General features: G+C 40.4%; 1 protein-coding gene across 7 annotated transcripts in view; it reads right to left on the reverse strand.

Annotated features, from left to right (window-relative positions):
• Positions 1–12,057: 12,057 nt before the first annotated feature.
• Positions 12,058–23,061, reverse strand: part of LOC129825983 (formin-binding protein 1-like) — a 32,486-nt gene continuing 21,482 nt past the window's right edge. For 6 of the 7 annotated variants that reach the window (XM_055886195.1, XM_055886198.1, XM_055886200.1 and 3 more), the window contains 2 exons: positions 13,320–21,380; positions 12,058–12,595 (listed from right to left, as the gene is read on the reverse strand). In XM_055886195.1, coding sequence (XP_055742170.1) covers positions 21,202–21,380 — 179 coding nt within the window. In that variant the 3' untranslated portion in view covers positions 12,058–12,595; positions 13,320–21,201. The remainder of the gene's footprint in view (positions 12,596–13,319; positions 21,381–23,061) is intronic. The other variant, XM_055886197.1, reaches the window with a different exon arrangement.

The raw sequence follows: 23,061 nt of genomic DNA on the forward strand, positions 1-23,061 counted from the left end.
TTTACAAATAACATTTTTTTTATATACTTCACCATCACACTACACTACCACCACCATGCTTGACCGTTGATATGAGATTCTTACTGTGGAATGCAGTGTTTGGTTTTCGCCAGACATAATGGGAACCATCTAGTACAAAACGTTGACTCAAGTTTGCCAAAATGCACCTGGAAGCACCTGGATGATCATCAAGACTCTTGGAAGAATGTTCTATGGACAGATGAGTCAAAAGTATAACTTTTTGGATGGCCTGGGTCCCATTATGCCTGGCGAAAACCAAACACTGCATTCCACAGTAAAAATCTCATACCAACGGTCAAGCATGGTGATAGTAGTGTGATGGTTTGGGGATGCTTTGCTGCCTCAGGACCTGGACGACTTGCCTTAATAGAAGGAACCATGAATTCTACTCTGTATCAGAGAATTCTACAGGAGAATGTCAGGCCATCCGTCTGTGAGCTGAAGCTGTAGCGCAGCTGGGTCAAGCAGCAAGACAATGATCCAAAACACACAGTCAAGTCTACATGAAAATGGCTAAAAAGCAAAAAATTTGAAGTTTTGGAATGGCCTAGTCAAAGTCCAGACCTAATCCCAACTGAGATGTTGTTACAGGACTTGAAATGAGCAGTTCATGCTTGAAAACCCACAAATGTCGCTGAGTTAATAAGACAGTTCTGCATCAAAGAGTGGGCCAAAATCCCTTCACAGCGACGTGAGAGACTCATCAATGACTACTGAAGCATTTGGTTGGAGTCATTGCAGCTAATGGTGGCACAACCAGCTACTGAGTGTAAGTGGGCAATTACTTTTTCACACAGGGGCATTGCATAACTTTGTTTAAGGAATACATTAAATAAGTATGTAATTGTTGTGTTATTTGTTCACTCAGATTTCCTTTATCTAATATTAGGTTTTGGTTGAAGATATGATCAAATATTAAAAAATATTTAAAAGTAGAGAAAATTAGAAAGGTGGCAAATACTTTTTCACGGCACTGTACATTAACAGAGAGATGGCAAACAATGCCTTGAGGTAGGAAACACAGTCATTAGTATTTTAAGGCTTTCAAGAGGAAGGAGACAAATACCAGTGCGCTCATATTTTTATTTTTCGCTGAGGCCAAGAAAATCAGTGCTAAGAGCACTTCAGGCACATAGAGACTACCCTGGCATGTACGCTATGTGTATCCCCAGCCTCTATACACGGGCGTCAAGAGACTTACCGAGTTCCCCTCAAACAACGTAGTAGATAAGCGCAACACAGAGATGAGCAATAAGGTTCTCAGTGGGGGCAATTTGCTGATAGAGACATTCTGTACTACGGCTTTGATGGGTTTTATTCAAAGCTATGTAGCCTTAGGGTTTGGCATGAGAACAAGGCATGTATTTCCCTTGTTAGTCTACTCTGTTGCATTCTTGTTATGCTGTCCAACATTGTATAATACTGAACCAGAACCAGTACCACTACAATCATGTTGTCAATATATAACTAGTGTCTCCACAAAGGCAATGGTAAGTTTATTTTTACAGGTTACATGTCATCCATTCTATAGGTTCTTCCAAAAAATCTGATCAAAGGACAGAAAAATCTGCTTTGAAGAAACCCTTGCTCTTTAAATAATTAAAATATTAATAGAAATGAATACAAATTCCAATCCCATTTGCAGGTCATTAGCTTCAAGACAGATCTCATTATCTGACTGAAGAAGTTCAGTACAATTCATACTCACAGAATGTCTGACTGACTCACATTTCCCAGCCATATCAAAGAGGCATTCCATCCACATATTTGCACAATGCAGCTCGCAGTTCTGCTCTTCGCATTTCTGTATCTAAATGATAAATGTCATATCGTAATGGCCTTTTCAGTCACTCCCAATTGTTTCGTTTCATCCCAGCGCAGATTTTGGAATCTGCATCTTCTATGTGCTAAATCCATATCAAAGGTTCAGAGGTCAATAAATTAGACCTTTATCTAAAAATAACAAGAATGAATATGAGCCTATTATACTTATATATATAATATTATAATAGTAGTGCACTGAAATATTAACCTATTGCTTGTATAGTTTTCCTTTCTTTAAAGAAGCACTAAAGTTCTCTCATAGAGTGATCTAGTCTTGGGCAATTAATAGCAATAACTTCATTATAGCAACTGCTCCTTTTGCAGGTAAGGACAGTGCTCAACTGAGCTTAACTCTAAGGACTTTTCAGTGCTCAATTGAAAAGCCAAATGGTTAGCCATACTGTATCCTCATTTTCACAGAATCTGCTAGATGAGATCCAAACCCTAACTAAGTCTATGAAAACTATGGTAAGCACTGGTGTAGTGAGCAGCTATGGTGGAATGTCAGGATTAGATTTTCAGGAGATTAACTGTGCATGGAGGAGAAGCTGACAGCTCCATCTGCTTCTTTATTGGAAAACACACACATGCCCATGCACACACACACACACACCCGCACACACAAACACAAAGTAGGCCTACACAAGATTGACTGACAAAATAAGTTTGTCTACCATAGAACAAAACAAATAAACTCACGGAAAATATAAAATATACCTAGGCTGTAGAATGTTTACTGACTTGTGAAAGTGTGGTGCTTTACTTGGTCCATCTTGGTGGGAACAGTTGAAGGATGTCAGAGGAGTCTCTAGTGAAGCCATGTATAGCTCAATGAGTGGTGGGTACACAGACAGATTTCACAGGTCAGCCACAAAGGTGAACAAGATGTCCAATTATGATCAAACCTGAGGTGAGTAGATGCCTGGGAGCATTCCTCCAGGGCACATTCTGTCTCACTCCTTTAGTGCTACAGTATTTAACTCACCTGCTGCTTCTTAGGGAAATAAACCTTGCATATCTACTTTTTCTATTTTTGACTTAAAGTTAGCACTGATGTGGCACTGTCCATGGTGCTGGATACATGTGCACCCAGTTTAAGGGCACGACAAGAAACTCCTGTAAACTAGTTAGATGTTATCATTGTACCTGCAGCTTCTACAATGGAAGTTACAGCGGATGTGTTAACCAAGGATTGTCTTACATTACTTTGCCTTGTTGTGACTGTGTCTTGGCAGCAGAATGTAACCAAGATGAATGTAACTCGGGCTATTTTGGCTGCCCTGACATCAATTGACCCACTTCACCAACTCTCCACGAGAGCCTCACAACTCCTTAGATTACATGAACATAATCACAATTTCTGAGTGATAGTTCGTTTTGGAGCCATACCATGTAATGGAGTACAATTACTTCACAACATTCAGCAAAAACATGGTAAACCTAATGCACTCTATGGGAATATAGGCCTAGCCGTTAAGATATTCATGGTGATTTTGGGGGGTGAAAAATGGGAACACGCATGTTCGGAGTGCCTGGATACAGCCCTTAGCCGTACTATATTGGCCATATACCACACACCATCGAGATGCCTTATTGCTATTATAAACTGGTTACCAAAGTAATTAGAACAGTAAAAATACATGTTGTGTCATACCCGTGGACCACGGCTTTCAGCCTATCAGCATTCAGGGCACGAACCACCCAGTTTATAATGTAAAATATATAATACTATTGTGTTTCAATGTTGACCTTAAAAGCTCTAGTCTTTGCTCTGTGAGCACCAAAACACGCTTTTTAAGGCCAATGAAATCCAGACAAGCTCTGAAAACCTGCCATGCACTTACAAGCCCCAATACAAAGAGACAAATTAAAGCAGTATTAGAGAAGACAGGTCTGACAATCTAGGAAACCTGTCAGAGCTCTCATGCATGCCTCTCAATGCATCACTAATACAGATAGGTACTCAGATAAGGCGTCAACAAACATGATCCGGTGGTGAACACTTACCTACTGTGTTCACATAGGGATCACCCATACCAAGATGTTTCAAAATGTTTCGATAATACATAGCTCGATATGGTCATGTAGTAGAAGATTTTGGAAACATTTCTTCACCCAGGAAGAGGAGTACATGCACAGTGCATTCGGAAAGTATTCAGACCCCTTGAATTGTTTCTCATTTTGTTACATTAAAACCTTATTCTAAAATCAATGTAAATACCTCCCCCCCCTAATCAATCTACACACAATACCCCATGATGACAAAGCCATACATTTTCACAAAAACTGAAATATCACATTTACATAATTATTCAGACCCTTTACTCAGTACTTTGTTGAAGAACCTTTGGAGGTGATTACAGCCTTGAGTCTTCTTGGGTATGACGCTAAAAGCTTGGCACACCTGTATTTGGGGAGTTTCTCCCATTCTTCTCTGCAGATCCTCTCAAGATCTGTCAGGTTGGATGGGGAGCTTCGCTGCACAGCTATTTTCAGGTGGTCTCTCCAGAGATGTTAGAATGGGTTTCTGGCTGGGCCATTCAAGGACATTCAAAAACTTGTCCCGAAGCCACTCCTGCATTGTCTTGGCTGTGTGCTTCCTGTTGGAAGGCGAACCTTTGCCCCAGTCCTGAGCGCTGTGGAGTAGGTTTTCATCAAGGATCTCTCTGTACTCTGCTCTGTTCATCTTTCCCTTGATCCTGACTGTCTCCCAGTCTATGCTGCTGAAAAGCATCCCCACAGCATGATGCTGCCACCACCATGCTTCACCATAGGGATGGTACCTGGTTTCCTCCAGACATGACGCTTGGCATTCAGGCCGAAGAGTTCAATCTTGGTTTCATCAGACCAGAGAATCTTGTTTCTCATGGTCTGAGAGTCCTTTAGGTGCCTTTTGGTTAACTCGGCTCTCACGTGCCTTTTACTGAGGAGTGGCTTCCGTCTGGCCACTCTACCATAAAGGCCTGATTTGTTGGAATGCTTCAGACATAGCTGAACTCTGGAGCTCTGTCAGAGTGACCATAGGGTTGTTAGTCACCTCCCTGACCAAGGCCATTCTACTTCGATTGCTGTTTGGCTGTGCGGCCAGCTCTAGGAAGAGTCTTGGTGGTTCCAAACTTCTTTAATTTAAAAATGATGGAGGCCACTGTGTTCTTGGGGACCTTCAATGCTGCAGAAATGTTTTGGTACGCTTCCCCAGATCTGTGCCTCGACACAATCCTGTCTCGGAGCTCTGAAGACAATTCCTTTGACCTCATGTCTTGGTTTTTGCTCATACATTCACTGTCAACTGTGGGACCTTATATAGACAGGTGTGTGCCTTTCCTAATCATGTCCAATCAATTTAATTTACCACAGGTGGACTCCAATCAAGTTGTAGAAACATCTCAAAGATGATCAATGGAAACAATGCCAACAAATGCACCGTACATAGAGTAACTGTCTTTAAATACAATAAAATCCAAATGCTTGTCTGACAATCAGTTCTAAAGCAATCCAAAGCATCTGTTAACCACAATTCCTAGCATCACCTTTTGTCCCTACAAAAGTTAAAAGACAGAACAAAGGAGGAGAAGGAGAAAGAACAGACCGCGCACGGCCGTGTAATTCACATCTGATAGCTCTAACAGAGCCAGTCAGATGTAATGTGGATTCCATTCAGTGCCAGCGTATCGCAGGATGTCAGCCCCATTGCCAACCCCAGCCTGTCAGATTCCTGAGAGTCATTACTGAGTTGAAAATGGGTCTAGTCTCCCTGGAGAGTGTGAGAGCTATACTCTAAAACAGAGGGAAATGTGTCTGTGATGGTGCTAGGGCTTTTTTGGACACCTAATTATAAACCGTAGCAGACAAGGGAAGTGTTTGATTTGAGATGGTCAAATATGCCCAGAAATAAGCATTTGATGGATACACATGCAGTTGTTATACCTCTGACTGTTTATGTGTATTGGAGAACAGGAGGTTATGTGTGAGGTTTAAGGAGGAATGACAATTGGAAACTTGATCTTACACTGTAAGGGTAATGACTATTGCAGACATAAAAACATGCACTCTGGTTACTCATTGTGATATACAGTGCTGGGGAAGCTACTCTGAACATATAGTTTACCAAGCTACCAATTACGTCACACTGGAAGAAGTTCAGCCACACTTAAAATACATTTAAGAAAACTATAGTTTACTTCACTAAGGTTACTTTGAAAAAGTAGTTCACTACATCCAAACTACTTCATGATGAATTATCATATCTACATCTGAAATGTCATATATTACAAATTGCAACAACAGATCTCTCTGGAGTCAGATGTTAAGAGATTGTGAAATTAGGAAGGTCGAATTCCAAAAAAGAAATGATTGTCTACCTCACCCATATTTTATTTTATTTTTCAAAAAAAGTAGTGTGTATTTTAAGTCGTTAGCTACAGCGCTTACCAAAGTATTTAACTGCTTAAAACACTACCAATATTTTTATTTAGTTTAACTACCACCAAGCTACTGTGTAGTTAAATTACTAGTTGAACTACACCCCTCCCCAACACTGGTGATTTGCTGTATTGTATAGTATACTGATATATTGTGTAGACAATACATTTTGAGCACACTTTATCCTCTTAAATATGTGATGTAGTGGGTCCCCAGATTTTTTTGTGGTCCTCAGAAGGAAAAGGGTTGAGAACCTCACCTTTAAGTAATGCAAAAAAATAGAGGGCCATGGCTTCACACATAGAGGCTGTCTGCATTGATTCAAAATAAAGGGTGTCCAAGCATTACTCAAAGGAGCTAACGCAGAGATATACCTACTGTATTCTGCTGTACACATCACTCAACATAGCCCTGTGAGGAGAGCATTTCACTACTATTCTCTTATTTTAACACTTACACCATCTACAATAGTTAATTCATGTCCATCAAACAAAATATCCAAATATCTAATCGCCACAGATTTTTTTTCTTCTAATACTTGTCTTGGGTTCACTAGTTTCCTAGCAACCACCGTAAGACAATATTTTAATAGTTGCGTTACCATGACCCATTTTTCTGGAGCAATCCAAGGTGGTTAAATATAATTTGCAGGATCAATTTAAAAGTAAATGGAATTTTTAAAACTCATATAAATCTTCTGTTTAAAAGGTACTGGGAGTTGGATAAATGTTTTTCCTTTTCAAAATCTAAGTGTAATAAAGCATGAACTATATGGCCAAAAATATGTGGACAGCTGCTTGTCGAACATCTCATTCCAAAATCATGGGCATTAATATGGAGTCGGTCCACCCTTTTCTGCTATAACAGCCTCCACTCTTCTGGGAAGGCTTTCCACTAGATGTTGGAAAATTGCTGCGGGGACTTGCTTCCATTCAGCCACAAGAGCATTAGTGAAGTCGGGTACTGATGTTGGCCGATTAGGCCTGGCTCGCAGTAGGCGTTCCAATTCATCCCAAAGGTGTTCGATGGGGTTGAGGTCAGGTCTCTGTACAGGGCAGTCAAGTTCTTCCTCACCGATCTCGACAAACCATTTCTGTATGGACCTCACTTTGTGCAAGGGGGCATTGTCATACTGAAACAGGAAAGGGCCTTCCCCAATCTGTTGCCACAAAATTGGAAACACAGAATCGTCTAGAATGTCATTGTTTGCTGTAGCTTTAATATTTCCCTTCACTGGAACTAAGGGGCCTAGCCCGAACCATGAAAAACAGCCCCAGACCATTATTCCTCCTCCACCAAACCTTACAGTTGGAACTATGCATTCGGACAGGTAGCATTCTCCTGGCATTCGCCAAACCCAGAATTGTCCGTCGGACTGCCAGATTGTGAAGCGTGATTCATCACTCCAGAGAACGCGTTTCCACTGCTCCAGAGTCCAATGAAGACAAGCTTTTCAACACTCCAGCCAACGCTTGGCATTGTGCATGGTATTCTTAGGCTTGTGTGCGGCTGCTTGGCCATAGGAACCCATTTCATTAAGCTCCCGACTAACAGTTCTTGTGCTGATGTTGCTTCCAGAGGCAGTTCAGAACTCAGTAGTGAGTGTTGCAACCGAGGACAGATGATTTTTACTTGCTACACACTTTAGCACTAGGTGGTCCCATTCTGTGAGCTTGTGTGGTCTACCACTTCGCAGCTGAGACGTTGTTGCTCCTAGATGTTTCCACTTCACAATAACAGCACTTACAGACATTTAACAAACTGACTTGTTGGAAAGGTGGCATTCCATTGAAAGTCACTGAGCTCTTCAGTAAGGTCATTCTAATGCCAATGTTTGTCTATGGAGATTGCATGGCTGTGCACTTGATTTTATACACCTGTCAGCAACGGGTGTGGCTAAAATAGGCGATTCCACTAATTTGAAGGTGTGTTCCTTTTGTATATATAGTTTGTCTCCCGTATCCTCAATGCATGAGCCAGCAACATGCGCAGAAATTTGTTGTTAGATCACCACCTTGTGGTCAAGATTGATCTCGAGGAAAGGCTTTTATTGAACAAATCATCCATGGTAGGGTCTAATAAATCAAGGTCAATGTCCTGTATGATGTTTTAATACTAATGAAAGGAATTGGACCTACTGTGTAACAGGCAAAGATAATGGATGGCATACAAATGTAACAATGAAGAACAATTAGGCTAGGTTGAGTAATGGTTTAAATTATGCTGACCATTCCCTCTGTCGTTTGCATAATGAAAGTTGATCCTGTCTTGAAACATGGGGATGGTTTCAGGTCTTGTGATTTTGCTCTTCTCAATGGATGTGTTGAAACCGTTATCTCTGAACAGCCCACTTTTCAGATTGGGTTCTGAAAACTTCTGATAACTGCCATTAAAAGTGTCCTAATGGGATAGGGAAAATGAAACAGAATCAGGTTCAGACAGATCCGTCTATATAATCACGTTGTTTTCCACATTGTGCGTTTTGTAGACCGTCATGCTGTTTATGGCACCTTTATTTCATGAACGGTTGGGTCTCTTGCTTCTATATTTGGTTTGATGTCTATTAGAATGGGTGGTTTGTCTTTGTACTGAAATAGACAACTAATGGGTCAGTGCTTTGGTAATCAAAAACAAAATGCAAACCTATTTTTTGGGTGTATAAAATTGATTTGCAATTTTGTCAAAAGAAATGTATAGACCTACATTAGTTGGAAACACTAAGGCTATCTTGTTGAAATATTAGGTTACTTATTATGAATGTCTAGTTTCAGGCTACTGAGTTGTTGCTGTGAAATGACAAATTGCCGCAATTCAATCCAAACTACAATGGCAATGGTGCACACACACATACACCTTCCCTGAAAGCTGGAAGCATAGAGGCTACAACTACCCTGTGAGTAGTGACCATGGGGGAAAAAAGCCACCATGCATAACCACATTGCGGGTTCAATGTAAATGATCCCCATAACAACCTGTGAGGAAGACTCACCCAGAGACATTATACCCACAGAGGGCACAAGGGCATGTGCCCCCTCAGAATTATAATCATTTATTACATTTTTCAGATGATTACTAAATTATTTATGATCATAATTATTTATTTAAAAAATGATCTGTTAGCGGCATTTTGCAGAGGGGGCACATGGACTGGAGCAGGCAAAGCATACCTCATATTCTCCCAAGTAAGTGGTCCCTTCCAAAGTGCAGCACGGAGCAAAGATATGCTAGGCAGGACGCTAGATACTCCAGTGCAGTGGTTCCCAAACTGTGGGTAGTGCATCATCAGTTCATCTTGTCATGTTAGTCATTGCGTATCTTAGAGCAGTGGTTCCTAACTTTTTTTCGGTTACTGTACCACCAACTGAATTTAGCTCTGTCCAGAGTACCCCTGAAGTACCCCCTCGTGTACATTTTGCCAGTAAGCCTATGATCTCATTAGTCTTCTCAAGTACTCCCTGTGGATAGGCCAAGTACCTCCAGAGGTCCTAGTACCCCTGGTTGGGAACCACTGCCTTAGAGAGCTATTTGGAACTTGTCAGAAATGTCCAGATCAACTAGCCCATGTCAGCTAACTATTTGTTATTTAGGTTTTTTAGCACATAGATATTGTTGTCATTTTTCAGTCACTCAAATATGGCATACATACACATTGGACAAAATGGGAAAATGTAAAGAACTGCATGAAAATTAGCTCTGAAACTGCAACATTTTCTTTGCACCCCATGACAAAATGTGTAGAATTGCAGGAAATAAGCTTTAAACCTACAAAATGCTCTCCTCCAATCGGCTGGACTCTTAGGAGGTATGTTTGTAAAACATTTTTTTTTCAAGATTCCTCCTTGATGAATAAATAAATACAAGATTGTTTTGTTTCTCTGTAATACTAGTCACCTAGCAATTTTAGGAAGTTGGCTTTAGCTAGCCAGCTAGATAGGTTTCCAATCTCCCAAACCCATAACTAGCTACTACCAAGCCATTTCAGGCTATCAATCAAGTTAGAGTAGCTTGTCTAACTCGCGTAGCTGGCAAGGTTGATAGACTTTAGAAAAGCAAGTAATTAGTAAATGTACAGAATAAGACATTCCTTTCATTGTTTACCGATATGTTAGTAGAGATGCAGAGAAGCATATTCAGAACCACTGGTCAGGATACAGACAGCTCTACATATGCAGAAAAATACTTTGTTTAAATGTAATCTGACACCTTATAATATCATTATAGTTCTGTATTAATTATGATGCCTAGATACGTGACTGTATTGATGATAAGTGTTATAGAATTAGGCATAATGATCACTACAGACCCGGGTTTGATCCCAGGCTGTGTCACAGTCGGCCGTGACCAGGAGACCCATGAGGCAGTGCACAATCGGCCCAGCGTCGTCCGGATTAGGGGAGGATTTGGCCGGCCGGAATTTCCTTGTCTCATCGTGCTCCAGCGATGCCTTGTGGCGTGCCGGGCGCCTGCAAACTGACTTTGGCCGCCAGCTGGACAGTGTTTCCTCTGACACATTGGTGCGGCTGGTTTCCGGGTTAAGCGAGCAGTATGTCAAGAAGCAGTGCAATTTGGCAGGGTTGTGTTTCGGAGGATGCATGGCTCTCGACCTTCGCCTCTCCCGTGTCTGTAGGGAAGTTGCAGCGATGGGCCAAGACTAACTACCAATCAGATATCATGAAAAATGGGTAAAACAATGTTTTTTTAACACTGGTTTTCATAGCTTCATTATCATCTAGTGGATGAGTTTCCTCATCATTTGCAGAATCCATGATTATGAGATGAAGGATTCCCGTACCGATGCACCCAACAACGAGTACTGTTTTAGCTAGTTGCTACCAACACCAAGTCATAAAAAGTTGTACGTATGGGGGGGGGGGGGGGGGGGGGGGGTCACCTAGTCATGATTATTATAGACATGAGTAGGAGAAGTGGCTATAATATTTCTGAACATTAAATTATAGGCTATTGTCACTAAATGAAAAAGTTGATTAAAAACGTTAGAAATACGCAATCAAAATAAATATAACAGTCACAAGGCTCAGGGAATTTATTCTGCAGCTCTGTATAACATTTTAGTCATTTAGCAGATGCTCTGATCCTCCAGAGTGCCTTAATACAGTCATCTTAAAGCAACTGACAAATGTTTTCAGATTTCTATGGAAAATGACCTATAATTACTTACGATATGAGTAAAATATTTTTCCTTCAAAATTGTTTTTATTAAGTAGATTAAAAAGGAGATTTTCTGCATTGGAACGGTGTTGGCATACCACAACCACAGAATGGTGTGGGTGTATACTGGTCATTCAAAATATGAATTAAAATAGACCATTGACTGGCTAGCAGCTAGCCACTAGCTCATCCTCCCCTAGACTGCTGATTGGCCATCATCCTCTAAGAGGAAGTAACGAGCATTTTTTGAAACGGTCCATTTGAGATACAAGATTGAGGTGGGTTTTTTGAAGTGCTAGTACTCCAATTTATGCTTTGGCCAAAAATACGAGTATAGGATGAATCAACAACATTATTTGGATATGAGTTACCAGAATATGTACTTTTCACTGGCCAGTTACTTTAAGATTGAGACAACCACATGTTGTAAGTAATGTACTAGCATTATAGGCCTTGGTGGTGGTGGGGGGGGGGGGGGGGGGGGGGGGATACTTAGAATTCACCAATCAGTGTAAAGACAAAGCAAGTATTGTGGTGCTCAGATCAAACAAAGCTCAATGTTGGGGTATTTACACTGAAGCCTTGGGAGATGCACAAGGCCTACAATGCTATTGGCTAAGCTATATTCAAGTATTTTTTATTATTATTCAGTTGTATATAGCTTACAATCACTATTACAAGGTACAGAAAATGCAACATATATTTCATGTAAACAACTCAACAATAATAGTTAAGTAAAATGAATAGTCTGTTTCTTTATGAAAGTAGAAAAAAGATTATATTAAAATGCTGTCTTTCCCCACACATGGCCTTAGAGTTTCAAACACTGTTTTCATGAATTTCGTGCATTACAACAATGAGATGCATAGGAATATGGAGAACAGTGAAAGTAAGACATGGTGGTGTGGTCTTTCCCTCGTTGGCAGTGACAGCCACAGTGCATTATTACTCACGGTACGAGTTCGAGACTGGCCTAGCGCGTACCAAAAGTAATAATGGACCGTAAAGCAGGCAGATACTCTTTATCTTCTGTTTTCCTGTTGGACGAAATCCAAGGTTTGGTCTGGTTCAGAGGAGTCAACGATCCCATCCCACTTTAAAATACTGCAGGCCTCCAGTTTCATTGGGTGTTGAGGTTAGAGGTAAGGGTAGCTCCCATCTATGTGAAACAATAGGATATTAGCCTACACAACGTGATGTCAAAGGTAGGCTACATTAAACCAAGGGCTCATTTTGAATAGCAGAACCATAAAATAGGCCTAAAGGGCAGCTTGCAATGCGTAAACTAATAAATCAAGGCATTTGTTAGATCATTGATCAGCACAAGACATGCCTAATTGAACATTTCATTACTCAAATTTAAAAAATGAATTCGGGTTTCATAGGCTATCGTTAGAATATTACAATGAACATAATTTGGCCTGTTTTGAAGTGAATAATTGAAACTAGTGCTGTCAATTACACAATTTGAAGTCGACTTCTCATCCTGGGTGCGTCAACACTAGCCTTGCCAGCCGCCTATTCCTGCGAGTTTAAAGTAAACCATTCATTTAACCTCAAAGGATCAGGTGGCTTGCGAGGCTAAATCAACACACCGTGATGCAAAAAAAAGTTTGCGATTATTGCTCCAATAATTCAATCATTAGGGTTCATGGGGAAACATGTAGGTGTGTCAACTAATCAATTGACAAATAATAAATAGCATCTGATAAATTAAACTACCGAGAACTAATAGTTTGATTATGACTGTTTTATCCTTTGTTACTTTTGCGTATCATACGACTTCATCATGATTTGCATATTATCAAGCAACTGCATACTGAAGTTTCTCCTGGGGGGAAAAAAAGTTATTTTCTAAATAATAATTTGTCCTCCCAACTTACCATAGAATAGAGAACACAATGCCAAGCGTCTTGAGACTCCGCGGTTGCAGCTGCCACATCACCTCTACTCAATTGACTGACTTTAGGCCTATCATCTAGGCCATCTCCCAACTTTGGTTTCATCGATATATACAAATGTGTACTTCCCTTGTGTTCCCTCGCTGAATGGTACAGGCTGCCCGCTTTGGAAGTGCTTTTTATGCACACCTTCCCGTAGTGGCCAGGAACTTGACGGTCATTCCCAAGCCGGAATTCCTGTGTGTGTTTCCAACTGATAAAAACAGTTGTGAAGTGCTAACACACTTCCATCCTGCTGAAAATGCTCCATGAATGACATCTTCAAAGAACTACGTGCTGTCTAGCGTCCATGTCTAAAGCAGCTCGATTTGTTAAAACAATTGTCTGTGATTATAAAAACAAATAAATTCGACCATTATACTATACATATGTAGGACCTTAATTTGAGCCAGTTTGCTACAGCAGGAAAATAATCCTTCAGCAACAGGAAATGTGAATTATTATGTGGATTACAATTAATGGACATTTTTGTAGGGGTTGATACATTTTTCGTAAGGGAAAATCAAGTCTAACATTTCTAAGTGGAAATTACAAACATCAGAAGCATTTTAACAAGATACATAAAGTGCTTTCATTTCTAAACGGTAAAATCGATATGTATAAAAAATACCCTCAAAGAAAAGGTGACATTCTGTACTGTCACATCATATCAAACATTTGATCTCAAATCCAAAATCCTGGAGTATAGAGCCAAATATATATATTTTTTACTTTACTGTCCAAGCTGCTTACAGTCATTGTTTCGAAGGGATATTTTTAATTCAAGACTGGGGTATAAGTCAGAGTGTGTGGATTGAAAACAGTGATTTATCCTGCCTCTTTAGGGTCTTTGCCGTTGGCCTTTATAAAACTCTGTCAGGTCCACTTTGACGCAGATCCGTTTCCTGTGTGAGGGAGACTTTGTATTGTTCTGAGGGCCCAGAGTGCAGTATCACCATCCTCCAGTCACTTCCCGCTTCCTCTCAAACAGGAAATGCTGCCCTGCTATTTTCCACCAATATTACAGATTTAAATTCAAGTATGCTAGTTGTACAATTTTGTATTTTGAGGAGAGGACATATTGGAACCTATTGACCGTTAGATGAGTTTCACATTGTAAGCATTCCACTGGGCACAGACATCAATTCAATGTCTATTCCAACAACGCTGATTAAACCAGTTTTTGCCCAGTGGCATTGGTCTGTTGATACAGGTGTAGGATCATAATTTGACCACTCAGTTGTTGTTAAGAAATGTCCTGCATCGCAGGATTGACATAAATTCACTATATTGCACTTTTCACGTAGCCTAATTATGGCTAGCTAATAGCCTAACCACTGAATAAGCAACATTACATTGGCGGAAAAGTGTGAATGGACTAAACATTCAAATCCTGTTTCTGCAGGATTATTTTGCTGCTACAATACTGGTAAAATGAAGATCCTACACCTGTACACCTGGGACGAGATTTACTTAGCGTTGCACCAGGTGAATAGTTTATCCCTTGCTTAAAAGTGGAAACATCCCACTGGGCACAGACATCATTTCAACATATAGTTTTGATTTACATTCATACTGAACAAAAATATAAACGCGACATGCAACAATTTCAACAATTTTATGGAGTTACATTTCAAATAAGGAAATCTGTCAATTAAAATAAATAAATTAGGCCCTGATCTATGGATTTCACATGAATGGGAATACAGATATGCATATGTTGGTCACAGACACCCCCCCCCCCAAAAAAAAAGGTAGGGGCGTGGATCAGAAAACCAGTCAGTACCTGATGTGACCATCATTTGCCTCATGCAGTGTGACACATCTCTTTCACATAGAGTTGACCTGGCTTGTGTTGGTTGTGGCCTACGGAATGTTGTCCCACTCCTCTTCAATGGCTGTGCGAAGATGCTGGATATTGGCGGGAACCGGAACATGCTTTCGTACACGTCGATCCAGAACATCCCGCACATGCTCAATGGGTGACATGTTTGGTGAGTATGCAGGCTATGGAAGAATTGGGACATTTTCAGTTTCCAGGAATTGTGTACAGATCCTTGCGATATGGGGCTGTGCATTATCATGCTGAAACATAATGGGATGGCGGTGGATGAATGGCACAATGGGCCTCAGGATCTCGTCTCGGAATTTCTGTGCATTCAAATTGCCGTTGATAAAATGCAATTGTGTTCGTTGTCTGTAGCTTATGCCCATTCCATAACCCCACCCCACCGACCTCTGTTCACAACGTTGACATCAGCAAACTGCTCTTCCACACAACGCCATACAGGTGGTCTGTGGTTGTGAGGCCAGTTGGACCCACTGACAAATTCCCTAAAACAACATTGGAGGCCGCTTTTGGTAGAGAAATTAACATTCAATTCTCTGCCAACAGCTCTGATAGATATTCCTGAAGTCAGCATACCAATTGCATGCTCACTCAAAATTTGAGACATCGGTGGCATTGTGTTGAGTGACAAAAATGCACATTTTAGACTGGCCTTTTATTGTCCCCAGCGCAAGGTGTACCTGTGTAATGATCATGCTGTTAAATCAGCTTCTTGAGATGCCACACCTGTCAGGTGGATGGATTAACAAATGAGAAATTCTCACTAATTGGGATGTAAAGAAAAATCACAAAATTTGAGAGAAATAAGGTTTTTGTGCGTACAGTATAGACCATTTAGGTGATCTTTTATTCCAGCTCATGAAACATGGTAGCAACACTTTACATGATGTGTTTATATTTTTTCCCCAGTGTGTTTGATTTGTCAACAAACGTGAATTCGATGTGAAATCAGCATAAAAAGCTAGCATGTCATTGGATTTAGGTTAAACACAGGGTAATAAGACGAAATCCCTTTACATTGATGACTTTGTGCAAATCCAATCAGTTTAACATTTTGATTCAACGTCAACACATTTAAAAATGTCTCATTGTTCCTATATGGTTCAAACTAGGCTGTTCATATCATTTCTTGACGAAAACAAAGTGATTCAAATGACATCCAAAAAGTAAATAGGATATTTGACTGAATAATGAGCTAAGAGGTTTTATAGTCTGTGCAAATTTGTTCGATACATTGTTTTTGCAGGGGCTTTTCAGCCTGTAACCTTAGTAACATGACAACTAGTCTGTGGGAGTGGTCTTGGTCATTTTTACTAACTGCACAGAGACACGTCTCCAATGCATAAATCCATTGGAGTCTAAATAAATCTGCAGTGTTAAGGCTAAACCTGAAGTCCATCAATGACCGAAGTCCAACATAAATGGTTCCCACGTATTTTAAGGATCAAGAACTACTGAACGTTTCAACACATTAAAAGTCATGCCAGACATTTTCAGATTTGTTTCATTCTAGACACTGTTAAAGATGTGTATGTGGGGGTGTAAATGATCCCTTTCAAATAAAGAGGGGTGGGGTCTCAATCCAGTGCAGTGACATGATTTCCAGCACTGGGAGCCAAACAGGAATTCCAGGCTCCCAAGGACAAGGCTCCTGTTACTCTTCGGAGAACTAGGAACGACCGTTTATGGGGGTTGGCTGCACATTCCCCAGCTCATCAAACATTATGATGCCTAAATTACTGTCAACACACGCACACACAGTGCGGTGTTCAGGAGGGGGATTCTTGCCCTAGGGCTGAATCTTCTTGAGAAATACAGCTCAAATAGCACAGCTTGTGTTATAATGGCTCATTCATGCTTTGCGTCTTTATGATCGTACAACCAGGAGAACAGGCAGGCATTCTAGAAGGGTCTACTGTCTAGTGTATTAATGATCCATGTAATTTAGGACCAAAAAATAAAATAAAAAGTTGATCATGGACAAGATGGGGCAGGAGAAGCACAGGATGTATAAGGGGTGGGGTGCAGAAACAACCTAATTCTCACACACAAACAGAACGCCAGGGCTGCTGGCTAAAGCATGAGAGTTACTCAACTTGTTTTGAATTACTCTGCTCCCATTCCTGAGGCCCATTGCATTCCAAAACAGTAAAATCCAATCGAGAACAAATGAAGGAAGTGATGTAAGAAGTTCCTAACTTTATCGTGGCCTAGCAGTTGTCACCTGCTGAACTAATTACTGACCAATGTGATAACATACACACACACATGGATTTTGTGTTGTAGATATGTGGTAGAGTAGTGGCACACACTTATTGTGTTGTGAAATGTCATGTTTTTAATTGTATACTGTATAACTGCCTTAATTTTGCTGGACCCAAGGAAGAGTTAATGGGGACCCATAATAAAACAAATACAAATGTGAAAACTAAATATCCAAGCCAGCACAGTATGGTTCAGCCATAACAGTGTGAAAAGGGTATCCAACGAGAGAATTGACACATGAGAACTATCCGTGTATCAGTCATAAGACACTGTACAGTATGTGCATGTTGAGCAAATTCGATTTTTGTGGTGAAAATAATGAAGCAAGAACGTAAGCATGCAATTGAGCGCACACACTCTCTCGCAAGGAAAGCACCAGCGACTCAGAATAATTTGCTGTGACAAATATGCCATCTAGTGGGCTGAAGTGTTAGAACAAGTTGTAATGACAGATAGATGTGATGGTAATGTATGCATCTGTACCATTCCTAATTTCGTCCGCAGAACCTCACAGTGTACTGTATGTCAGCAAAACATCACTACTGCAGCTGTTGTATGCTTTTCTACAGTAACACGTCCCTTTTTCCCCCACTTCATATTTACATTTATTTCTAAACTCCAACATGGTATATTAGACTTCAGATAACATTTCCAGGAGAAACAAAGCCCAACAATAACAAGAGGTATTGTTCTTCTCAAAAGAAATAAAACAGGCATTATTTTACTATAAAATAAATAAAAAATGAAGACATGATTCCAAGCTTAAGCATATAGTTATCACATATCACACACACACACACCAGAGTATAATTACATCATTACTGTCAACGGTCAAGAAACAAACTTTGCTTTCACACCAGTTATGTACAGTATACAGGTACGTTTTCAAAGGAACAGTACACAGTGAATTCAAAGCACAAAATACTTACAGAATACACTGAGACTTCAGTTCGATAATATGTACTGCATCTCTTTATCAATGGACATACAAATGCTTAAATGTGTCAGTTTGAGTTGGTAATCAGCTAATGTAAAGAGAAGCCGCTCCCAGATTAACCTCAGTTAAAAGAAGCTTTAAAAAGTAAAAAAACAAACAGAAGAGAGATATGAAACTGTCAGTGTGTCTCTCTGGAAGAGAAACGGCATGGACATATCAAGAATTCAAGGGGAAAGCAAAGTGGTCATGCATTGACAAAAGAATAATACCCCCCAAAATAATAAAATCACAAAACCACAGGCACAAACACAGGGTAAGAAGGAAAGAAGATAACACACCACAAATGATGAGTTAACGTAATAGAGATCGAGACAACAACATACACCCCCCCGTAGGACTGGCACAGGCAAGAAGACAGGGCAAGCATGCACGCGTAGAGAAACACAGCGTCAACCGAAGAGTAGCTACCTCCACCACATGTAGCCAGAAAAAGAGAATAAAAGAAAACAGAGAGAAGGGTGAGAGACAGAGAAAGAGAGTTGTGCGACAATCACCATGGCTACTGCCTGTGTGGGGATGTAGCCAGAGAGAGGAGCTGTCACTCATGTGCGTATTGCAAGACAATAGGAGAGAGCAAAGGAGTGAGATCTTCGTTCAGATTGTATGCCAACCTGTAAACCTGCTCCAGTCAGACGATTACACAATGCACTTCAACTAAAAGTCCAAAGTAAAATTGGTGCTCAGCAAATTTGGGCAGATGTGTTTCAAGCCAACAATCAGTGTAATTTATGTGTGATCAGTATATAATCCATATACCCCAAAATACATACATGGCTGTGTACAGTAATCGTGAGGCGTTTACTGTGTTGAATCCAACTGGAGAAGCAGCAACATTGCTCCAGTGTCAAGAAAAACATATCATTATAATGAGCTTTGTTTTCTTCTGTTTAGTCTGATTGACATTACTGTGAACGTGCTTTTTTTCGTGACGCAGAGACAATGGCTTTTTTTTTCTCTTCACCATGGGAATTAACCAATGGAATTTCAGCCAAAGTGTAGCGGTATTTTCCATAAGTATTTTCCGACGGTGTAGTGTTTGTTGTGATGTTAGATTGAATGCAGGTTTAGAATAGTCCCCAATGTGTAACAAGGCTGTCTCAGACTCCTCTCCCCTGAAACAAGTACCACCCCTGGGGGCAAGGTACAGTAGAACAGCAAGCAGCCACACCATGATACTTATCTCCAGTTAGAAAAACAAGAAGCAAGCTTGCAGAAACAATCAAGAGGAAAATGACTAGCAATGGTGGTTGCCCCGCAATGTGTGTCGTTTTTGATCCATTCAATAGAAACCCACAATGGATTTCTGTACTGGGTCGCAAATTGGACTGCCTTGCAACTTGTCCCTTTAGTCTGTCGTCTCTCTGACTACAGTTTTAAGAGGAGGGCGCCTTTCGCAAGGACCTGTGCCCTGCCATCCCTGTGCGAGCCAAAGACTTTTAGGAATCTGCAATAAGAAAAAAAGCAAACAAAAAAAGCAAACAAACAAACAAAAATCACACAAGACATGTTAGTTGTGATGCATTAAGAGAAGCGAAAGTAAATCCATGACATTCCTTCACATTCTGACAATCATCCTGGCAGATTACGTATTGCATACAGTCGAGTCTGTGCTGCTTGAGAGCGCGATTCTGAACGTCAATGGCAAATTAAAGACAGAAAACCTCGAGGTTACATGTGTTAATCATTTTCAAAACCAGAAATATCACCTGGTTACAATACTATGTGCATCTGATTTTACTTCATTTGTCTTATCGATTGGTTCAAGCATGCAGAACAACTCAGTATCAAATAAAGCGGGGATAGATTGATCATTATAAAACAACAAATTAATATCATGCCAATGATGGAATGGTGGGTGCATCACCATGCGTCTTGGGAATGAAACGAGTGTTTATCTGTCGAGAACACCACTGTAAACTTAGCACGACATTCAGTAGTTTAGGTGCTTTAATAAAGCCCCTTTGTCAGATTTTTGGAGGAGGGTCAACAGCTTGTAGAAGAGAATACACTAGTAGTCTGTTGTACCATTGCTAATCAAGACAACATGCAAGCAGTGTCCTTTACTAACTATCATATTGTTTTTTTCCTTTACTGTGTAAAAAGACATGTCCTCTCTTTGATACTTCGATAAACATGTCCGCATGCAGCAACTGATTTAGTTTGCCTCTCTGCTTCGCAAGCTTACAGCAATGATGGTTGCTTCTCAAGCGCAGATATACTATGTACTGTGCATGCAACGCAGTGGAGGCTGGAAGAGCATAACTTGCATATCATGAGTCGGTCTTTAGGCATGCAATATTAGCTATTCCAAATAGGAATTGATATGTTTAGATGCAATGCTTTCTAATATGAGAAACCGTACTGTACATATCTACATTTGTTGGTCAAATAAATCAAGAAATTGACATTTGTTATTACTATTAGTGCTAGAAGCAAGGTGTAGCTGATATCGACAGTGGTGTCGAGTTGGTTCTGACAACTTAACACATCCACACCTGTTCATACACACAAACAAAGACTTCTCCAAAATTAGTTTGAACGGGTGCCAGATGGTAGAAGGTAAAAAGCACAAGTACAAATGTAAATACAGTCCGTTGTTCTGCGAGTTCCGTCTCAAAAATGATTCTTGGATATTTCGGAAACTTCAGGGGGGTTGAAATGTCAAAGAGATTTTTTATGTTTGTCCACCCATTGCCCATCTCATAAAATGACAATTATATGTATGTCATAGCACCTTTGGCATTTGTGTCGAAAAAGACCTTGATGTAAGATGTGGGTACGTATCCCTCTTCATCCTCGTTCCTGCGCACCCGCGTCCACCCGTCACCCTTATCCTCCTCGATGACATACAGCAGCTCCCCCTCGGCCATGGAAATGGTGCCTTCGTTCTGACCTGAGAAGGAGACAAGAAAGTAAAACGCCAAGTCATTGTTATTTTACAGTAGAGTGTGTTAAAATGTTACGTTCACAAAAAGCCTATGCTGCACCAAGTTTGTTAGTAATCATCTAACAATAACCTACAGTTGAAGTCGGAAGTTTACATACACCTTAGCCAAATAAATTTAAACTCAGTTTTTCATAATTCATGACATTTAATCCTACTAAAAATTCCCTGTTTTAGGTCAGTTAGGATCACCACTTTATTTTAAGTCAGAATAATAGTAGAGAGAATGATTTATGTCAGCTTTTATTTCTTTCATCACATTCCCAGTGGGTCAGACGTTTACATACACTCAATTAGTATTTGGTAGCATTGCCTTTAAATAGTTTAACTTGGGTCAAATGTTTCAGCTAGCCTTCCACAAGATTCCCACAATAAGTTGGGTGAATTTTGGCCCATTCCTCCTGACAGAGCTGGTGTAACTGAGTCAGGTTTGTAGGCCTTCTTGCTTGCACACGCTTTTTCAGTTCTGCCCACAAAATGTATATAGGATTGAGGTCAGGGCTTTGTGATGGCCACTCCAATACCTTGACTTTGTTGTCCTTAAGCCATTTTGCCATAACTTTGGAAGTATGCTTGGGGTCATTGTCCATTTGAAAGACCCATTTGCAACCAAGCTTTAACTTCCTGACTGATATCTTGAGATGTTGCTTCCACATAATTATCCTCCATCATGATGCATCTATTTTGTGAAGTCCACTAGTCCCTCCTGCAGCAAAGCACCCCCACAACATGATGCTGCCACCCCCGTGCTTCACGGTTGGGATGGTGTTCTTCGGCTTGCAAGCTTTCCCCTTTTTCCTCCAAACATAACGATGGTCATTATGGCCAAACAGTTCTATTTTTGTTTCATCAGAACAGAGGACATTTCTCCAAAAAGTACAATCTTTGTTACTGTGGATATAGATACGTTGTACCTGTTTCCTCCAGCATCTTCACAAGGCCCTTTGCTGTTGTTCTGGGATCGAGTTGCACTTTTTGCACCAAAGTACGTTCATCTCTAGGAGACAGAACGCGTCGTCTTCCTGAGTGGTATGACGGCTGTGTGGTCCCATGGTGAAGATGAACATGGTACCTTCAGGCATTTGGAAATTGCTCCCAAGGATGAACCAATTTCTCTTCTGAGGTCTTGGCTGATTTCCCCATGATGTCAAGCAAAGAGGCACAGAGTTTGAAGGTAGGCCTTGAAATACATCCACAGGTACACCTCCAATTGACTCAAATTATGTCAATTAGCCTATCAGAAGCTTCTAAAGCCATGACATCATTTTCTGTAATTTTCCAACTTGTTTAAAGGCACAGTCAACTTAGTGTATGTACACTTCTGACCCACTGGTCTTGTGATACAGTGAATTATAAGTGAAATAATCTGTCTGTAAAGAATTGTTGGAAAAATTACTTGTGTCATGCACAAAGTAGATGTCCTAACCGACTTGCCAAAATTATAGTTTTTTTAACAAGAAATGTGTGGAATGGTTGAAAAACGAGTTTTAATGACTCCAACCTAAGTGTATGTAAACTTTCTGACTTCAACTGTATGTAAATGGCATACATTGGTGAAATTTCAGAATACGCCTCAATGAGTAATATCTTCTTTACAGCACTTTATTTTTACCTGCAGGGAAATGTTTTA

Source organism: Salvelinus fontinalis, chromosome 28 (assembly GCF_029448725.1).
Source record: "Salvelinus fontinalis isolate EN_2023a chromosome 28, ASM2944872v1, whole genome shotgun sequence".
NCBI classification, from domain to species: Eukaryota; Metazoa; Chordata; class Actinopteri; order Salmoniformes; family Salmonidae; genus Salvelinus; species Salvelinus fontinalis.